Consider the following 14271-nt stretch of genomic DNA (forward strand, 5'->3'; position numbering starts at 1 on the left):
ACAGGGACAGAAACGGTTCTGGATCGATTTGCTGAGGTGATAACACAATGTAATACACAATGTGAAATGTCTGCCAACCACGTTTTTAAATTATATTTTTATAAACTAAAGAATAGTGACAATAGCAGGTCTACAAACTACAGTGACACATTGTGAGCTTGTAGAGGAGAACTATATACTGTAGGGGTATGGTTATGGTTAAGAAAATACCAACCCACCCCACCTTGTTTTGTCAAACTAATATCTAAATCAAGTTGTCTTTGCATTAAACTCCAGAGATCGCGCTGTGCCAGCACCGGGCCTGTGAAAAGGCCTGTGAGTGGCTTTGGCAACGCCTGAAGAAGCTAACCTTAAGGTGACATACTCAGGTACCAGACTAATGTGGTGGACAGCCCTCATAGGATTACACATTCCCAGGCCTAAACACGGGGCCTGCTGCAGGCCTATACAGTCCAACTAAAACAGTCATTGAAAAGAATATTTTATATTTTGAAAAAAAAAAAAAAAAAACGACACTGTAGTGTGTTCACAAAATTAACAAGAATTAACTAAAATCATAGAGAAATGTATTTTCTCAATGATTGTCCTAATTGAATGTCCTTTATTTCAGACATAGCCAAAATAGTCGATCTACAAGCTCACAGCGCAAACTAAAAAAAAAAAAAGCAAATGAAATATTCTATACTATAATAACCTTGTTGGCCTGAGGACGTAAGTTCACTCATCTTCTGCAGAGGATAAAACACAAGTGCTAAAATGCCATTTTGATTTACCAATCATTGTGCCGTTGCTCAACTCTGTTAGTTATAATGATCAAATTGCTCTGTAGTTTCACATAGTGAGCAGCGATATACAAAGAATATACTCACGTAAATACTATCTGCAAGTATTCAAAAGTACAAATTAAAAAGATGCTTTCCTGGTTTTATTGGGTTAATAATAAATGACTGTACCCTCTCACCCTGCTCAACTGATGCCTGAAGATTTTGGTTCCAACTATGTATTCATAGGTCAACTTGACAACTAGTAGTTAGTAATTAGATTTGGGTTCCGTTTCTTGACCGCACGTGTCAACAATGACCTATAGATATGCAGTAGCATGCCATTTAGACAGAGGCTAGAGCTTTGATGTTTACAGTGTATCCTAGTTTGTTTGAGACACTACATTCTTCTCTTTGCACTGCATTTGTGTGATCGTTTACCCAGTTGTTTGTTGACTAGGCTTCATGTTTATTCTGCTTACTCTGATCTCGCACTTGTAAGTCTCTCTGGACGTGAGCTTTAAATTGTATTAGGATTTTCTGCATTATTCTATCACACCAATACCTCACTGCTCAAACAAATAAGGCCTTTCAATAGTAGAATCTTTGTGACAGAAAGAAAGGAATGCTGAATGCATACAGTAGATACCAAACCTTGGTTGTTGTGGCACTATGTAACCTTTTTTATGAAAACATTAGAATTTTGTCTGTGGTATTTGATCTCCCTGTTCTTCTATTGAGACATTTAGACTGTGTCAAAGGTTATGTCTCACCTAGAACCTACTAGGGTGAACCTAGGGTTCAAATCCAGTGTAGAAGAGGGAAGTTACATAGTGCAGCCTTAAGGTTGCATTCAGACCTTGGAGAGGATACAAATAATAGTGTTGCATGATGCATGCCAATGTGGACAGATCTTTACAGTAGATTTTCTAGGGTCTGTAACTATGAACTATGTAGAGCTATGTAGTATGTAGGGCAACACACTGTGACAGAACAGGCCGAATTGGAAGAGTTAGACGGAAACAATGCGGTCCTATTGTTTGAGCAGCGAGTAGGAGTGATAATGTACTCTAGTGAAAGTGCATTATAGGGTGTGCTGCATGATTAGCATCCTGTGTCATGTGCCATGTTGGAACACAGACAGAGTAGAGAGGTCAGGGCCATGAACATACAGACCCGCTACACTGTTCATTTAACTCCTCTGTCCATGTTGAAACACAGACAGAGTAGAGAGGTCAGGGCCAACATACAGACAAAGTAGAGAGGTCAGGGCCAACATACAGACAGAGTAGAGAGGTCAGGGCCAACATACAGACCTGCTGCGGCTACACTGTTCATTTAACTCCGAGAGCGGACAAGTGGAACCAATTTCAGAATTGGAACCAATTGAACCAATTGAACTCTGAGTTAAATTAACATTTACAGTGTAGCATTATGAGATTTTACTGTGTACTTTCTAACTAAGCCTGCAAGCTAAAACTCAACATGTCCCGCTCCATATTTACAGGAGAATCAAGCCCAACTGTATATTTTTGTGACCCTCTGTTTCTGAATATGTATGTTTTTTGTTTTGGCAACCTAGAAAGTAAATAGCCCTGGAAGAAAATCACTTCTTTCCTAGAAGGGACAGCTACATTTTTCCACTGAATGAAACCTCACTCACCGACCAGAAGCTCTTTAAGACAGAGCTGTGTGTGTGTGTGTGTGTGTGTGTGTGTGTGTGTGTGTGTGTGTGTGTGTGTGTGTGTGTGTGTGTGTGTGTGTGTGTGTGCGCGCACACATGCTACTGTGTCAGGCTCTTTTAGAATGCAGCTCTGCCAAATTCCCCACCCAGTCACCAGGTGGGGTGCTAAATTGCCTGGGTGAATTTTGAGTCAACATACATTTGGCTGGACCAAGCCCATTCTATCTGATAAGCTCCGGCCAAGGTTAAAATTAAAATCAAACACCCCCTCTTAGTGACTGACACCCAATATGTGTCCGGCTAGACAGTGAAAAGAGATGAATGGCTTGGATTCAGGGAGCTTTTTTTTTGTTGCTTTTTTTTTTTTCTTCAGGCAAACTTTTTTTTTTCTTCTATTTATTTAGCGCAACGACGAGCACTAGCAGGCTTGAAATGAGAGAGCACTTCTGCCGGGATCTCACCTGTAACGAAACTCCAACGGCATCGCAACACAATCGACCCTTTCATGGCGACTTTGCTTTGGGATCCACAGGGAGAGAGTCAAAGAGTGAGACTCTAAAAAGATATCTTAGTGAAGGATTGTTGTTCACCAGGGAAGCCACAGAGGTTTGGTACAACCATGGTACTGTCCCAAATCAAAAGTAACCATTTCCTGTCCTTCCTGATATTTTTACAGAGGGAAACATTTACTTGGTCAGACAGCTTTGATGAAATAGTCTGTAATAAGTCTTGTAAGTAGTTCCATCCCGCAACAAATCGTTGCAAGATCTAACCTGAAAACTATAGCGAGATAGGCTTGGTAAACGTTCAGGTATTGGTCTGTAGATAAAATATAATGGAACAGCTTTATTGTCAAGGAGAGGCGGCCTACAGACTGTGTATTGAAGCTCTGTGACAGTGCCTCATTTGAACCCGAGAGTTATGAGTCTGCGTGCCAGTCTACTCTGTTCCGCCAATGATTAAACAAAAAGGTAAACATTTACAGTCAAGTTTCCGATGCTCAATTTGAGAGATTCAGTGATATTGCGAGAAGCATGGTAGTCACAGGCCCGTGGGGGGGGAAGGTCAAAGTTTGGGCTTCCGTCGGGTCCCATGTGATGCGGTGCATGCCATCTCTGCGTACTGACGAAGCCTGCGGGCCGGGTCTCAGAAAGCCTTGCCTATAACAGTCTGACTGAGAGTGAAACTTTCTCTGCGGATTCTTTTTTTTTTTACAAGATCCGTGGGCTCTGTGGTGCGAGAGAGGAATGCCACCGCATGGAAACGGCATTACTCACTGCATCTGAGTAACGAGGGCTTTCTCTTTGAGCGGAGGAGGGAAAGGGAGGGGCATTTCCAGACGGGGCCCCAAACGGAGACAGACGCCCACAGACTAAAGGGAGAGGGGAGGGAGGGAGGGTAGGTACTGGCCCAAAGGAAATGGACCCATTACCGTAAGACCACTCGTTTATTGTGTAAAGACCACTGAAGGGAGACATTCTGATGAAACGCCGGTGGGCCGCTATTTTTAAACACATTTCCAACCACATGAACCCTAGTGTCCCTGTTTTGGGCATGTGATTGTAGGCGTAAATGAGCCCAAAATAACGTGGGCCTATAATAAGCTGAGTTCATACATGCCGTACGGCGGTGCTACGCAGGTGTCGAGGCTTAAGTGGGTTAATACTTCATACTGTGTATGTACAATTAGTATCAAAAGAATCATTTGTATATTGAAACTATAGGATACCAGGTAAACAATGTCTAAATACAATCTAAATGACACCTTATGGTAAAAAAACTAAACAAGCCAACGTAACACAAAAACGAGAACAAATGACCGGGGTAAGTCTGCATGGTTGTCTAATGAATTAATTAATGTATAATTGATATGGCACACAGTCAATAATGATCACATGCAGTTTGATGATGTCAGTAAAGGCTGTGAACGACCCGTGTTACAAACTCTGTTGCACATGGCTAAAGGAGAGGGAAGACAGCAGACGGGCAGATGGAAGTGGAGCGGGGCGAGAGAGAGAAGAAGACTGTGTGTAGGGGAGTGGCAGCCAGCGTCGGGGACTAAGCCTGTGATCAGAGCTGACCACAGGGGCCACGCCAGGCCTCTCGCCATGTGCCTGGGAATGAGCTCACCGTTGTTACTCAGCATTTCCACTGAACCGGTGTGTTTGCACGCACGTGTGTGTGTTCACGCGTGACTGTCTTTCTCAGCAGCCTGCTGATGCACGAGGGGCAGCCCAAGTTCTTTCTTTTAGACAAGACCGATTCTAAAAAGGTCTTCCAAATCATTAAAAAGATCTGAGAAATGCACATTGCTATATCAGTGGTTCTCAAACCGTTTCATGTCAATGTCTCCAAACATTCTATGCATTTGGCCGCCGGTCCCCCATCTCAAAATATTTTGTTCCAGAGACCACCAGAAGCAAAAAAATGATTTATATATATATATATATATATATATATATATATATATATATATATATATACACTGTATGTATGTGTGTTTATATATATATTCTCAAAGATGTGCACACATTTTACTTTTTCCCCCAAAAATTGCAGATCTACAAGCTCATAGCACTGCACAAAGTGACGCGCTATGAGCTTGTATATCTGCTATTTTTGAGGGGCGGCTGGGGCGCTAGCCCCTCCTATATTCAGCTATTAGTGTAGATTTTCGTCTTACACAAACATTAAATTCCCATTGACAATGAATGGGGAATTTACGTCCAATTGTACGATGATAAGAGTGCCCCTCAGTTCACATGGATGTGATTATTTTAATAGCCAAAGTATGAAATAATGATGGTTAAAATGATTGTGACACTTTATTAACTACTTTTTCCTGGGGACCCCCCTAAAAATAACTGCCTTCCCGGTTTGACTGTCTGGGTTAAAGTAAATCATGTCAGTGACGACAGGCGTTGGGGACTGACCACTGTCACACAGAGCTAGACTTCAACTGAATTACTCAGCGCTGCCGCAGCTTCTGATAACACACAGCTATAACTGGACTTCAGCCACACTATTTGCCTAATGTTTGAATAGCTCAGTATACCGTTGTCTTGTCCCTCCACACCAATACAGGGGGAAAGGAGGAAGCCCTGTCTGGAACAGCGGCATATCGAGTGGGACGGTGGGGGAAATCCACTGACACTAAATATACAGTGCTGCCAAAGTATAACAAATCTGTGTAATTTCCTCTCTTTTTTTTAAGTTTCCCAATACAAAGTCTAATAACCGCATTAGCCTTCCTTCCTGTCTGATCTCCGGCTCTCGACAGGAAGTTAGGAACATTAAGAAGACCAAAGAACTGGTGATTGATGCCAGGCGGAGCAAGGGGATGAACCCAGTACCCATCACCTTCCAGGGGGAAGAGGTAGACAAGGGGATGACCCCAGTACTCATCACCTTCCAGGGGGAAGAGGTAGACAAAAAAGGGACAGAGCCGACGGTACCTCCTGAGGAGGCTCCAGTCCTTTAATGTGTGTGGCAGGCTACTAGCAATGTTTTATCAGTCTGTTGTATCCAGCATTCTGTTTTATGCAGTGGCATGCTGGGGGGCATCAAGGCCTGGGAGCTCAACAACCTCAATAAGATCATTAAGAAGGCCAGCTCTGTTGTTGGCCTCCGAATGGAGAGTTTGCAGTCAGTCGCGGAGAGGAGGATCAGGGACAAACTTAACTCCATGCTGGCAAATCCCTCCCATCCATTTTATGTCATGCTGCAGGATAGGGTGAGCACCTTCAGTCGAAGGCTCACCTTCCCCCACAAGAATGCATACAGAGCGGAACAGACTCTTTCATGCCAACTGCCATCAGACTCTATAAAGCAACTGCATAAGAACTGTCTCCCCCAATGCATATGGTTCTATGGTGGTCCTGGTCTTGTGTGTTCATGTCCACCTGTGTCTGTTGTTTTTCTTTTTATCTAGTAGTTTTATTTATGTGTCACATTATACTGCTGTAATGCTTAATTTCCCTTCAGGGATTAATGAAGTACATCTTATCTCAAGGTGTGTGCGGAGAACAAATCTCATATGTTTTTAACATTCAACGTGCGGAGCGCCGTGAGTCCAACAATTGTCTACTTTGGTGGTGGACAAACCGACCATGCGGAGAAAAGTTGTCATGATATTGTAAGGCCAGCACCTATATTGTCCAAAAGGTACACCACCTCATGACACAGTGAGTGGACCCGACACACCCCCCCACTGAAAACAAGTCAATAAGAAAGCAGACATCAAATAACTTTTAAGCTGTAGCACTGCTTGATGATGATGATTATTATTATCATGTTCATGTACTTGACGTTTCACACTGGCAGAACTCTCTGTTCTTAGCCAGAGCTTCAGAAGTGTATGAATCCCTTGATGTACAGTCACCACCATACCTGACCTACATGAAGGAGCTTTTTGAAAAACGAGTTCTACAGGAAGTGGATAAAACAATGCCTTTCCTCTCCCAGTGCTGGAAATAGAGATGCACAGAGAGGCCTCTCACTAAACCTGCCAAAAGCCATATACATTTTCTACGCATTTTAAAACGGACACGGTTATCCGCAATCACTTCCAAGAAGACTACATACAAATAAGCTCCAAGCTCGCCCAACAATATAGGATCACTATAATTCCAAGTCCAACAGCAAATGACAATGAGCTCTTATAGTGGCAATCAAAAAAACTAACATTTCGGCACTCGGCTGGGCACATGGAAGCCGTTTTTGACGCGTTCAAATAATCAAATGTCCAGACTTCAAACTGCTGTTGGGTGTGGTTCCCATTTATTCTATGTAACAGGAATAGCAAGGTTGTTAATGCGAAATAAATGAACGGTAAAAACTGTGTGCCCATAGATACCATGACATCATTACCTGGCCTGTTGCACCCGTGTCCCTTATGCCAATCACTGAGACACACCCCTTCCCCCACAGTGAACTGAGCTGGCCCACAACTGGCCAAAGGCACACAGGCAGAATGGCTCCTTCACCTCTAGTAACCTCTGGTAAGTGCTGTGAAAGTTGTGCAGCCTTGTCAGCTAAGTAAAAAGTTCTGTCCAGGTGTGTGTGACAATCAATGGATCTCAGTGGATCTACATTGCAGTGATTCTCAAACCTTTTTATTTCAAGGACGCCCAAGTTTGGTATTCATTATGGCCACGGACCCCCATAACTGTGCAAGTGTACACTCTCCGAGTTACAGACCTATATGGGTCCATTTGGCTCTATAACAAGCAGAACTGGCCACAAATATGATTGCCTGGTCTCTGCTGGCCATGATTCACATTTGCCTTTTAGTACGGATGGCTTTCACATTGTAGCGATCCGTATCCGAGTACACTTCAATCGGTCCCGAGACTACCTCCCCATGGGAACGGTTGGGTGATCCACTCCCGGGAACAATATGCAGCACTTACAGACCACAACATCATAGTGTGAATCTGCCCTAAATAAACAGTGGGACGGAGGGATTCCCACCAAAATAGCCAGTCTAGTTAATCACATCCATCCAGTGATGAATTTCCATCTCATCTGCAGAACAGTCGGTTGGGTCAGATGACTTTCTGCCCATTTTCTTATCCTCAGGCCTCAAGTCATCTACAGACTTGACTATATATATATATATATATATATATATATATATATATATATATATAAAATTGCATCTACCTCCTTGCTGGAGCGGTCTCCTGGCACACTCCTGGCAGTACCCCATGCAAATGTTCCACGATGCTGCAGGGAGAACAGTATTCAAACCTCCCTAAATTCCTATGTCTCTCCCCATTCTGTGCTCCCTCCACTTGCTTCCAGTTGCTGCTTGTATCCACTTCAGAACTCTGGTCATGACCTACTAGTATACAAGGCAGTTAAGGGCACGGCAACCCCCTTACCTTCAGAACATGATACACACCGGTACACTAATGAACAGCTAAAATGGGACGTCTGTCCCAGATGCTAGCTTTGATGTTTTCCTAGTTACTTTGAAACACTTCAGGCATTGCGTTTTGTCATTTTGATCATTCCATTTACTCTCTTCTCGCACTTTGTAAGCCAATCTTGCAGTTGTCTTAAGAGCGCCTGTTGAATGCCTAAATTGTACCGGTATACCGTCAACTGGATCAACGTTTTCCAGATAAATGCAGCCATCTACTGTACATACAAGGCATAATGGTTTAGAAACAGCTATTTTTGTCTTAAAGGAGCCTCACACGACAGCAAATTCATAGCTTATCGTTTTTGTACACATGTTGCCCCCCATGAGTGGGCTCAAATGCATGGTTACAATACAACAACCTTCCATTCAGTGAATGAACATAAACATTACTGGGGGAAATGTCTACGTTTGGTCACACCCTTCATGCTGCCCTCAGTAACTCGGCACAGTATAGCTCTCAGTATAGCTGTCTGCTAGCAGCCACCTTGGTTGTTGTGCAACAGTGCTGTGATTTCTCCACTGCCATCGGCCCTCAACATCGCTCCTAATATTCTCAGTCTCGTTAAGCTGACGTCTTTTATCTGAGTCACCTGGAAATAGGCACTTATTTCATGCCAATTCTCCGATAAGAACATTTCTGGTCTCAACCACCTCCTCCATTCTATGGGAGATAACCCATCAATGGAAGGATTACATGGAGGAGTGGCCTGGATAGGAGAGACCAAGATCTATCCATCTGTCTCTCTCTCAATCTCTGTGTTAATAAGCATCGACATAAAGCAGTTTATGTCATAGTAAAATTAACACTGAGCAAGATATTAAAATGCAGTTCTGAATGCACAGGTTTGGAGCTAATTTTGTTATGTGAGAATTGGTTTTTGTTTCAATGTGTTCTTAATATGAACACACCATAATAAAATGACCTTAGGCGAGTCAAAAAGGTTTCTAACCTGTGTCGCCTTTTCTCCCACACAATATTATGAACATATCAAAACTGGCATCAGAAATCCATATAGCAGCAATATGTACCGTCGCATAGTTATAAGCAGATCTACTGTAGCACAATTTTGTGCACCTACAGTGCACATTTTACACACCTGGTCGAAGAGTTGCTTTCCGGTGGTGCTGGGCTGGACGGCAAACTCCAGCTCAGCGTCCATGGTGGTGACGCGCACATTGACCTGCAGAAACACACCAAGAAAATGGTTTAGGGCACGAGGTTCCCAAAACCTTTTCAGCTCAAGACAAACATATGAATTTACATTATGAATTAACACAGAGGCCGATTCTACAAATGCCTTCCAAGTCAGTAGTTCTCTTCTTTCAAGATGACCAAAAGTGTTCAAAAGTGGCAGATGTACAAGCTCGCAGCGCGGCATAATTTTCAGATTGTTTTGGCCGCGTGTGCTTTTTTACCCCATTCTTTCCCCCCAAATTATTCACTGCTGTTCACCTGCCAACACGCCCTGCTGGACCCGTAGGAGTACATGTAGTGACAAATATCACCCTCCCTGGCCGGATTCCCTCCCCCCGAACACACGGGCCAATGTGATCGTATAAAGTAGATGCTCAACAAAGTTGGACGCACCGTGGTAGATTCGAACCCCCAGAGATATTTTTGAATAAATATCAGTTTGTATTTTTGTCGTTGGTATGAAGATTACGACCCATACGGATTACAGAGAGGTAACACCAAATGGGGTCACGAGTCTCATCATGAGTCACAGCTGACCCCATGTTTGGGAAATACTACTGTAAGTCTACCCAGCGAAGACAGTTAAGCATGCCCAACAGCAGAGCTGGGAGTTTGGGGAGGGGGGCGTATTTGCAGAGTAAACATACAGGACTCTGTGTTTCCCCGGGTTCTCATATACAGACAGGGGGAAGGGAATTCAGCTGCGAATTCCTGGGGCATATTAGCTCAAAAATATTTAGTTTTTTGGAATCGCTTTGAAATTCAAGAAAAATATGCACATTATCAACGTGTCCATTACCCAAGAAACAGGATGACACACACACGTGCGCGCGCGCCCCTTCCCTCTTTTTGAGCGTGTGTGTGTGTGTATCTGTTATTTTCACCAAATGTTCGACCGAGAATAGGGACGCTAGGGTTCATGTGGTTACGTGGATGAGATGGAGTCAGGGTTGAATCCCTGACGGATCTATGGAGAGAGGTAAGGGCGACAATGTCCCAACTACAATCAAGCTGAAATATATCAGATTTATGGAGGTTAAAATACCGATATTTGGGAATAGTGGAACGCGTCCTGAATGTCTCTGTGGTTGGCATGGCAAATAATGTCAACACAATTGCCAGATCAGCAGTTTACACCACCAGGTCTAAGAGATCTGAAATTGTATTAGTGCAAGCACATCCGATAAATACCAATAAAATCCTCAGTCTCTTGTGCAAATGTAAGCCATTAAATAGCATCACACACACACACACACACACACACAGAGGGTTGCGGGCAGCTCGCACACACAAACCCATGCCTTTTCAATCTCTGGTTAATGTTTGATCCGATGACTTGTGAGAGGTCCACTTAGGTGAAGCCTTCTTCATTAGCAGAGCATTTAATGTCCACTTAAAGATCCACCAAGTGATTAATGTAATGGACTTCAAAACCACTACAAACAACGCGGCTGTGTGCTCACGTTGAATAAATGACACATGACGTCAACGACAGAGAACAGTATTGTGGCTTGTAGGTGACCTATCAACACTCGCCATCATTCACTAACAGAAACCAGTAAATGATGCATAAGGGGAACACTCACAATGACCACTTTGAGGTAAAACGCAAGTTCTGCCTTTTTCTGAACACAATGCCAAGCGCCTGTGGAATTTGCGGGGGTTTCGAACGAGAGAAGAAAAAAAAAGAGAGCAGCCCCCGGGGGTATTGACTCAAGTTATTAGTGCCCAACGAAAACCATATAAAGAACTGTGTGGACACAGGCGTGCAGGGGAAGAAAGACAGCTTAACACAGCAGCCTGGGAGATCTCTCATCTCCTGGCCATTGTGAGCGCCACTGTGAGCTCAGAGTCCCAACCAACTCAATGACGCCCAGTGGGAAAGACCAGCGTACGGGGCTTCAACACACTAGAACCCGGCCGATATATCAGCCATTGCTTGACCCTTTTTTTTACAATATCTGTATCTGCAATTATGCAGGCGATGTGTCCCGATGTGTTTTCTAACAGTTTTCTAACTGTAAGTTATTGTACAGTAGGCTAAAGTGGTTGAATAAAATAAAGATAGCCTGATGAAGCTCGTATAGACGAGAAATGTTGTGATTTCCCATTAAAGCCTTCAACTGTATTTGAAGACAGTGTGCGGGACCTTTTGTATTTTTTAATGTGTCAGACTATCGTTTGGTCTTCTCCTACGCCTTTGTAGGTGTGCAAGAGACTAATTTTATTTTTTAAAGTACCGGTAGTTGAATAAAATAAAGTTCATGCGTTATTTTAATTATGGTTTGCTTATCTTCTCAAAAATAAACTATAGTCAAGTCCCATTTTGACAACATATGGGTAAAAAAAACATAGGTAATGTTGCAATGGCCTAGGACTCTGAGATGGGGATGGCGCCCAACGATCTGGCATGATGGGTTGGTTGGGCTCTAACTGGGAGTGGAACAAAGTGAATGACGCCCACTGGAAAAGGCCAACGTCTGGGCAGCCTGGCCTGGTGACTCACAGCCCCCCTCCACCTCCCCCCCGCTTCCTAGAAACAGACCCACTGACGAAAGAAGCCAGCTCAGCTTCAGCAGACAGAGCAAAGTCAATGACAACATTGAATGGAAAGTTCGGCCGTTATTATGAGAGAAACGTGGGCTCGCGAGCAGATGTTTTAGCCCAGAGGGGTTTTCAAAGTGAGGTCTGGTGAACCCTGAGGGGGTCTTTGAGGGGGCTCCCCCTCAAATTTGGAATTACTACAAACAAAACAATGTATGATTGAATATTCTAATGAGCAGCAGAATTTATTGAACCCCCCTCCCCCCCAATTCCTGCTGATTGAACTGCATTGCATGTTCAACCTCTCCGGCTCAAGTGCCCCGTCTCTCTACGGTCCCGTCTAGCCTAAATTAAACAAATCAAAGAAATCAAAACTGTGGCAATCAAAACTGATCATAAGACAGAGTGAGAGGCACTGCTAATGGGAAAAAGCATCTCAGAGGGAAGCAGGCAGAGAGAGAGAGAGAGAGAGAGAGAGAGAGAGAGAGAGAGAGAGAGCGAGAGAGAGAGTGAGTGTGAGAGAGAGAGAGAGATCTATCCATTTACACAGCAAAACAAAGCTCTCCTTTTAGATGTGGGTCCCCAGCAGTCTTTCTGCAGCCTCCGTCTGCATTCTAATGGACTCAAGAGATTTAACAGCCACACCGAACAGAGAACAGTTACGGCGTAGAACGAGACAAAGCTCGTCCATAAAGGCTGATTCCATGGATCAGACTCAGACCAGATCAGCTGGAAAAGATGCAGTGGGACATTTCTCTCAACATCGAGGTCTATATTTACACCGATTATGGAAGAAAAACACACCCCTGACCAGCGTGGGTCGGAACATTTGAGTGTGCAGAGTGCAGACGCAAACCTAGCTGACTGAGTGATATGTGATCTCAGAGTTTTAGTCCTCTGATGGGACGGTATAACTCACAATAAACTCAGGCCCCCCCATTCAGAGCCGTAAAGACAACATGACACATAGGCTAAAAATATGCCAGGCGGGCAAAGGGACACAGCGTTCCACAATGGGGAAGCCGTAGTCAGAGGAACGCAAGGGTTATTTATAATATGGATATTAACAATATAAAAGTCCTTCTACTCTACAGGATTGACGGTTGAGAAATATAGCAGTGATTGTTTTTCCAACCTGGCATCCTTACTTTGGGCAAGTCATTAGCCGGGGGCAGCGAAAATGCAGTTTCAAAACATTGGCAAAAATTGTCAAATTCATTCAAACACACTTAATTTGCAAGACGACACTATTGTACACTGAAGTGTAAAATAAGTCTTGAGACGGCTCACGGAGCTGGGCAGATGGAGCAGACGGCCTGATTATTTATTACAAAGTGTTGTGTTTTGACTTTGAGAACCGTTGCTGTCCAGAGAGACCACACTACAAGAATTACTACTAGTATTTTATTAACCCTTTTTGAAAAAAGAACAGGGGACTGAACTTTATTAAAGAAGAGCATTGTGGATCAGTTCAGTCCTATGGTAACAAGTATGGTACCTTCTCCCTGAAAAGCCTCTTTCATGCCAAGAACAGTGCTGCTGCTAGGCGTCACAGTTTGTCCTGTTAACCCTTCAACCTCCATCCCCGGTGAGGTTTAAAGCCTGATCCATACTTCACGTAATCATGGTGTCATCATTGTCATGTGCCAAATATTGCCGATTCACAAGCTCACGTGTCGCGGAAAGCACGATGCGTTGTTGTGATCTTGCGATTAGTCTTTTTGACACGCGACACTGCCGTACCAAAGAGCCTAAATTAGGCATAAACGGCCTGCTCAGGTTATGTATTAAAAAATAGAAAACGAGATGGCCATCATCTGACCACCGCGGTAGTTAAACTCACAATGGGTTGCACTTGCATTCTTCAGTGGAGTGTGTTCAATATTTAACCCTGTGCATGGTTTGCATGGCTTTACAAGTCTATTTTGCGGGGGGGGGGGGGGGGGGGGGGGGGGGGGGAGTGTAGCCATGGACACTGCTGAAATGCACACAGAGAAATAATACCGGAGCTATAAAGCACCCACTACAGCAGTGGTTCCCAAACTTTTTCGTGTCAAGGACCCCGAAAGCAACATTTATTAGGCTATGGACCCCCCATTTGAAAACATATGCCAGTGACCCCGATAATGAAGGGTTTTTACGGCTCTAGCAGTGATTC

The 14271-nt window shown here is 43.8% G+C and overlaps 1 protein-coding gene across 2 annotated transcripts in view; it reads right to left on the reverse strand.

Annotated features, from left to right (window-relative positions):
* ezrb (ezrin b) overlaps window positions 1–14271 on the reverse strand; it is a 63048-nt gene that overhangs the window by 43441 nt on the left and 5336 nt on the right. For both annotated transcript variants that reach the window (XM_080790934.1, XM_080790933.1), the window contains exon 3: window positions 9472–9555. In XM_080790934.1, coding sequence (XP_080647060.1) covers window positions 9472–9555 — 84 coding nt within the window. The remainder of the gene's footprint in view (window positions 1–9471; window positions 9556–14271) is intronic.

Source organism: Protomyctophum bolini (genome assembly GCF_963924005.1).
Source record: "Protomyctophum bolini genome assembly, chromosome: 19".
Classification (NCBI taxonomy): Eukaryota; Metazoa; Chordata; class Actinopteri; order Myctophiformes; family Myctophidae; genus Protomyctophum; species Protomyctophum bolini.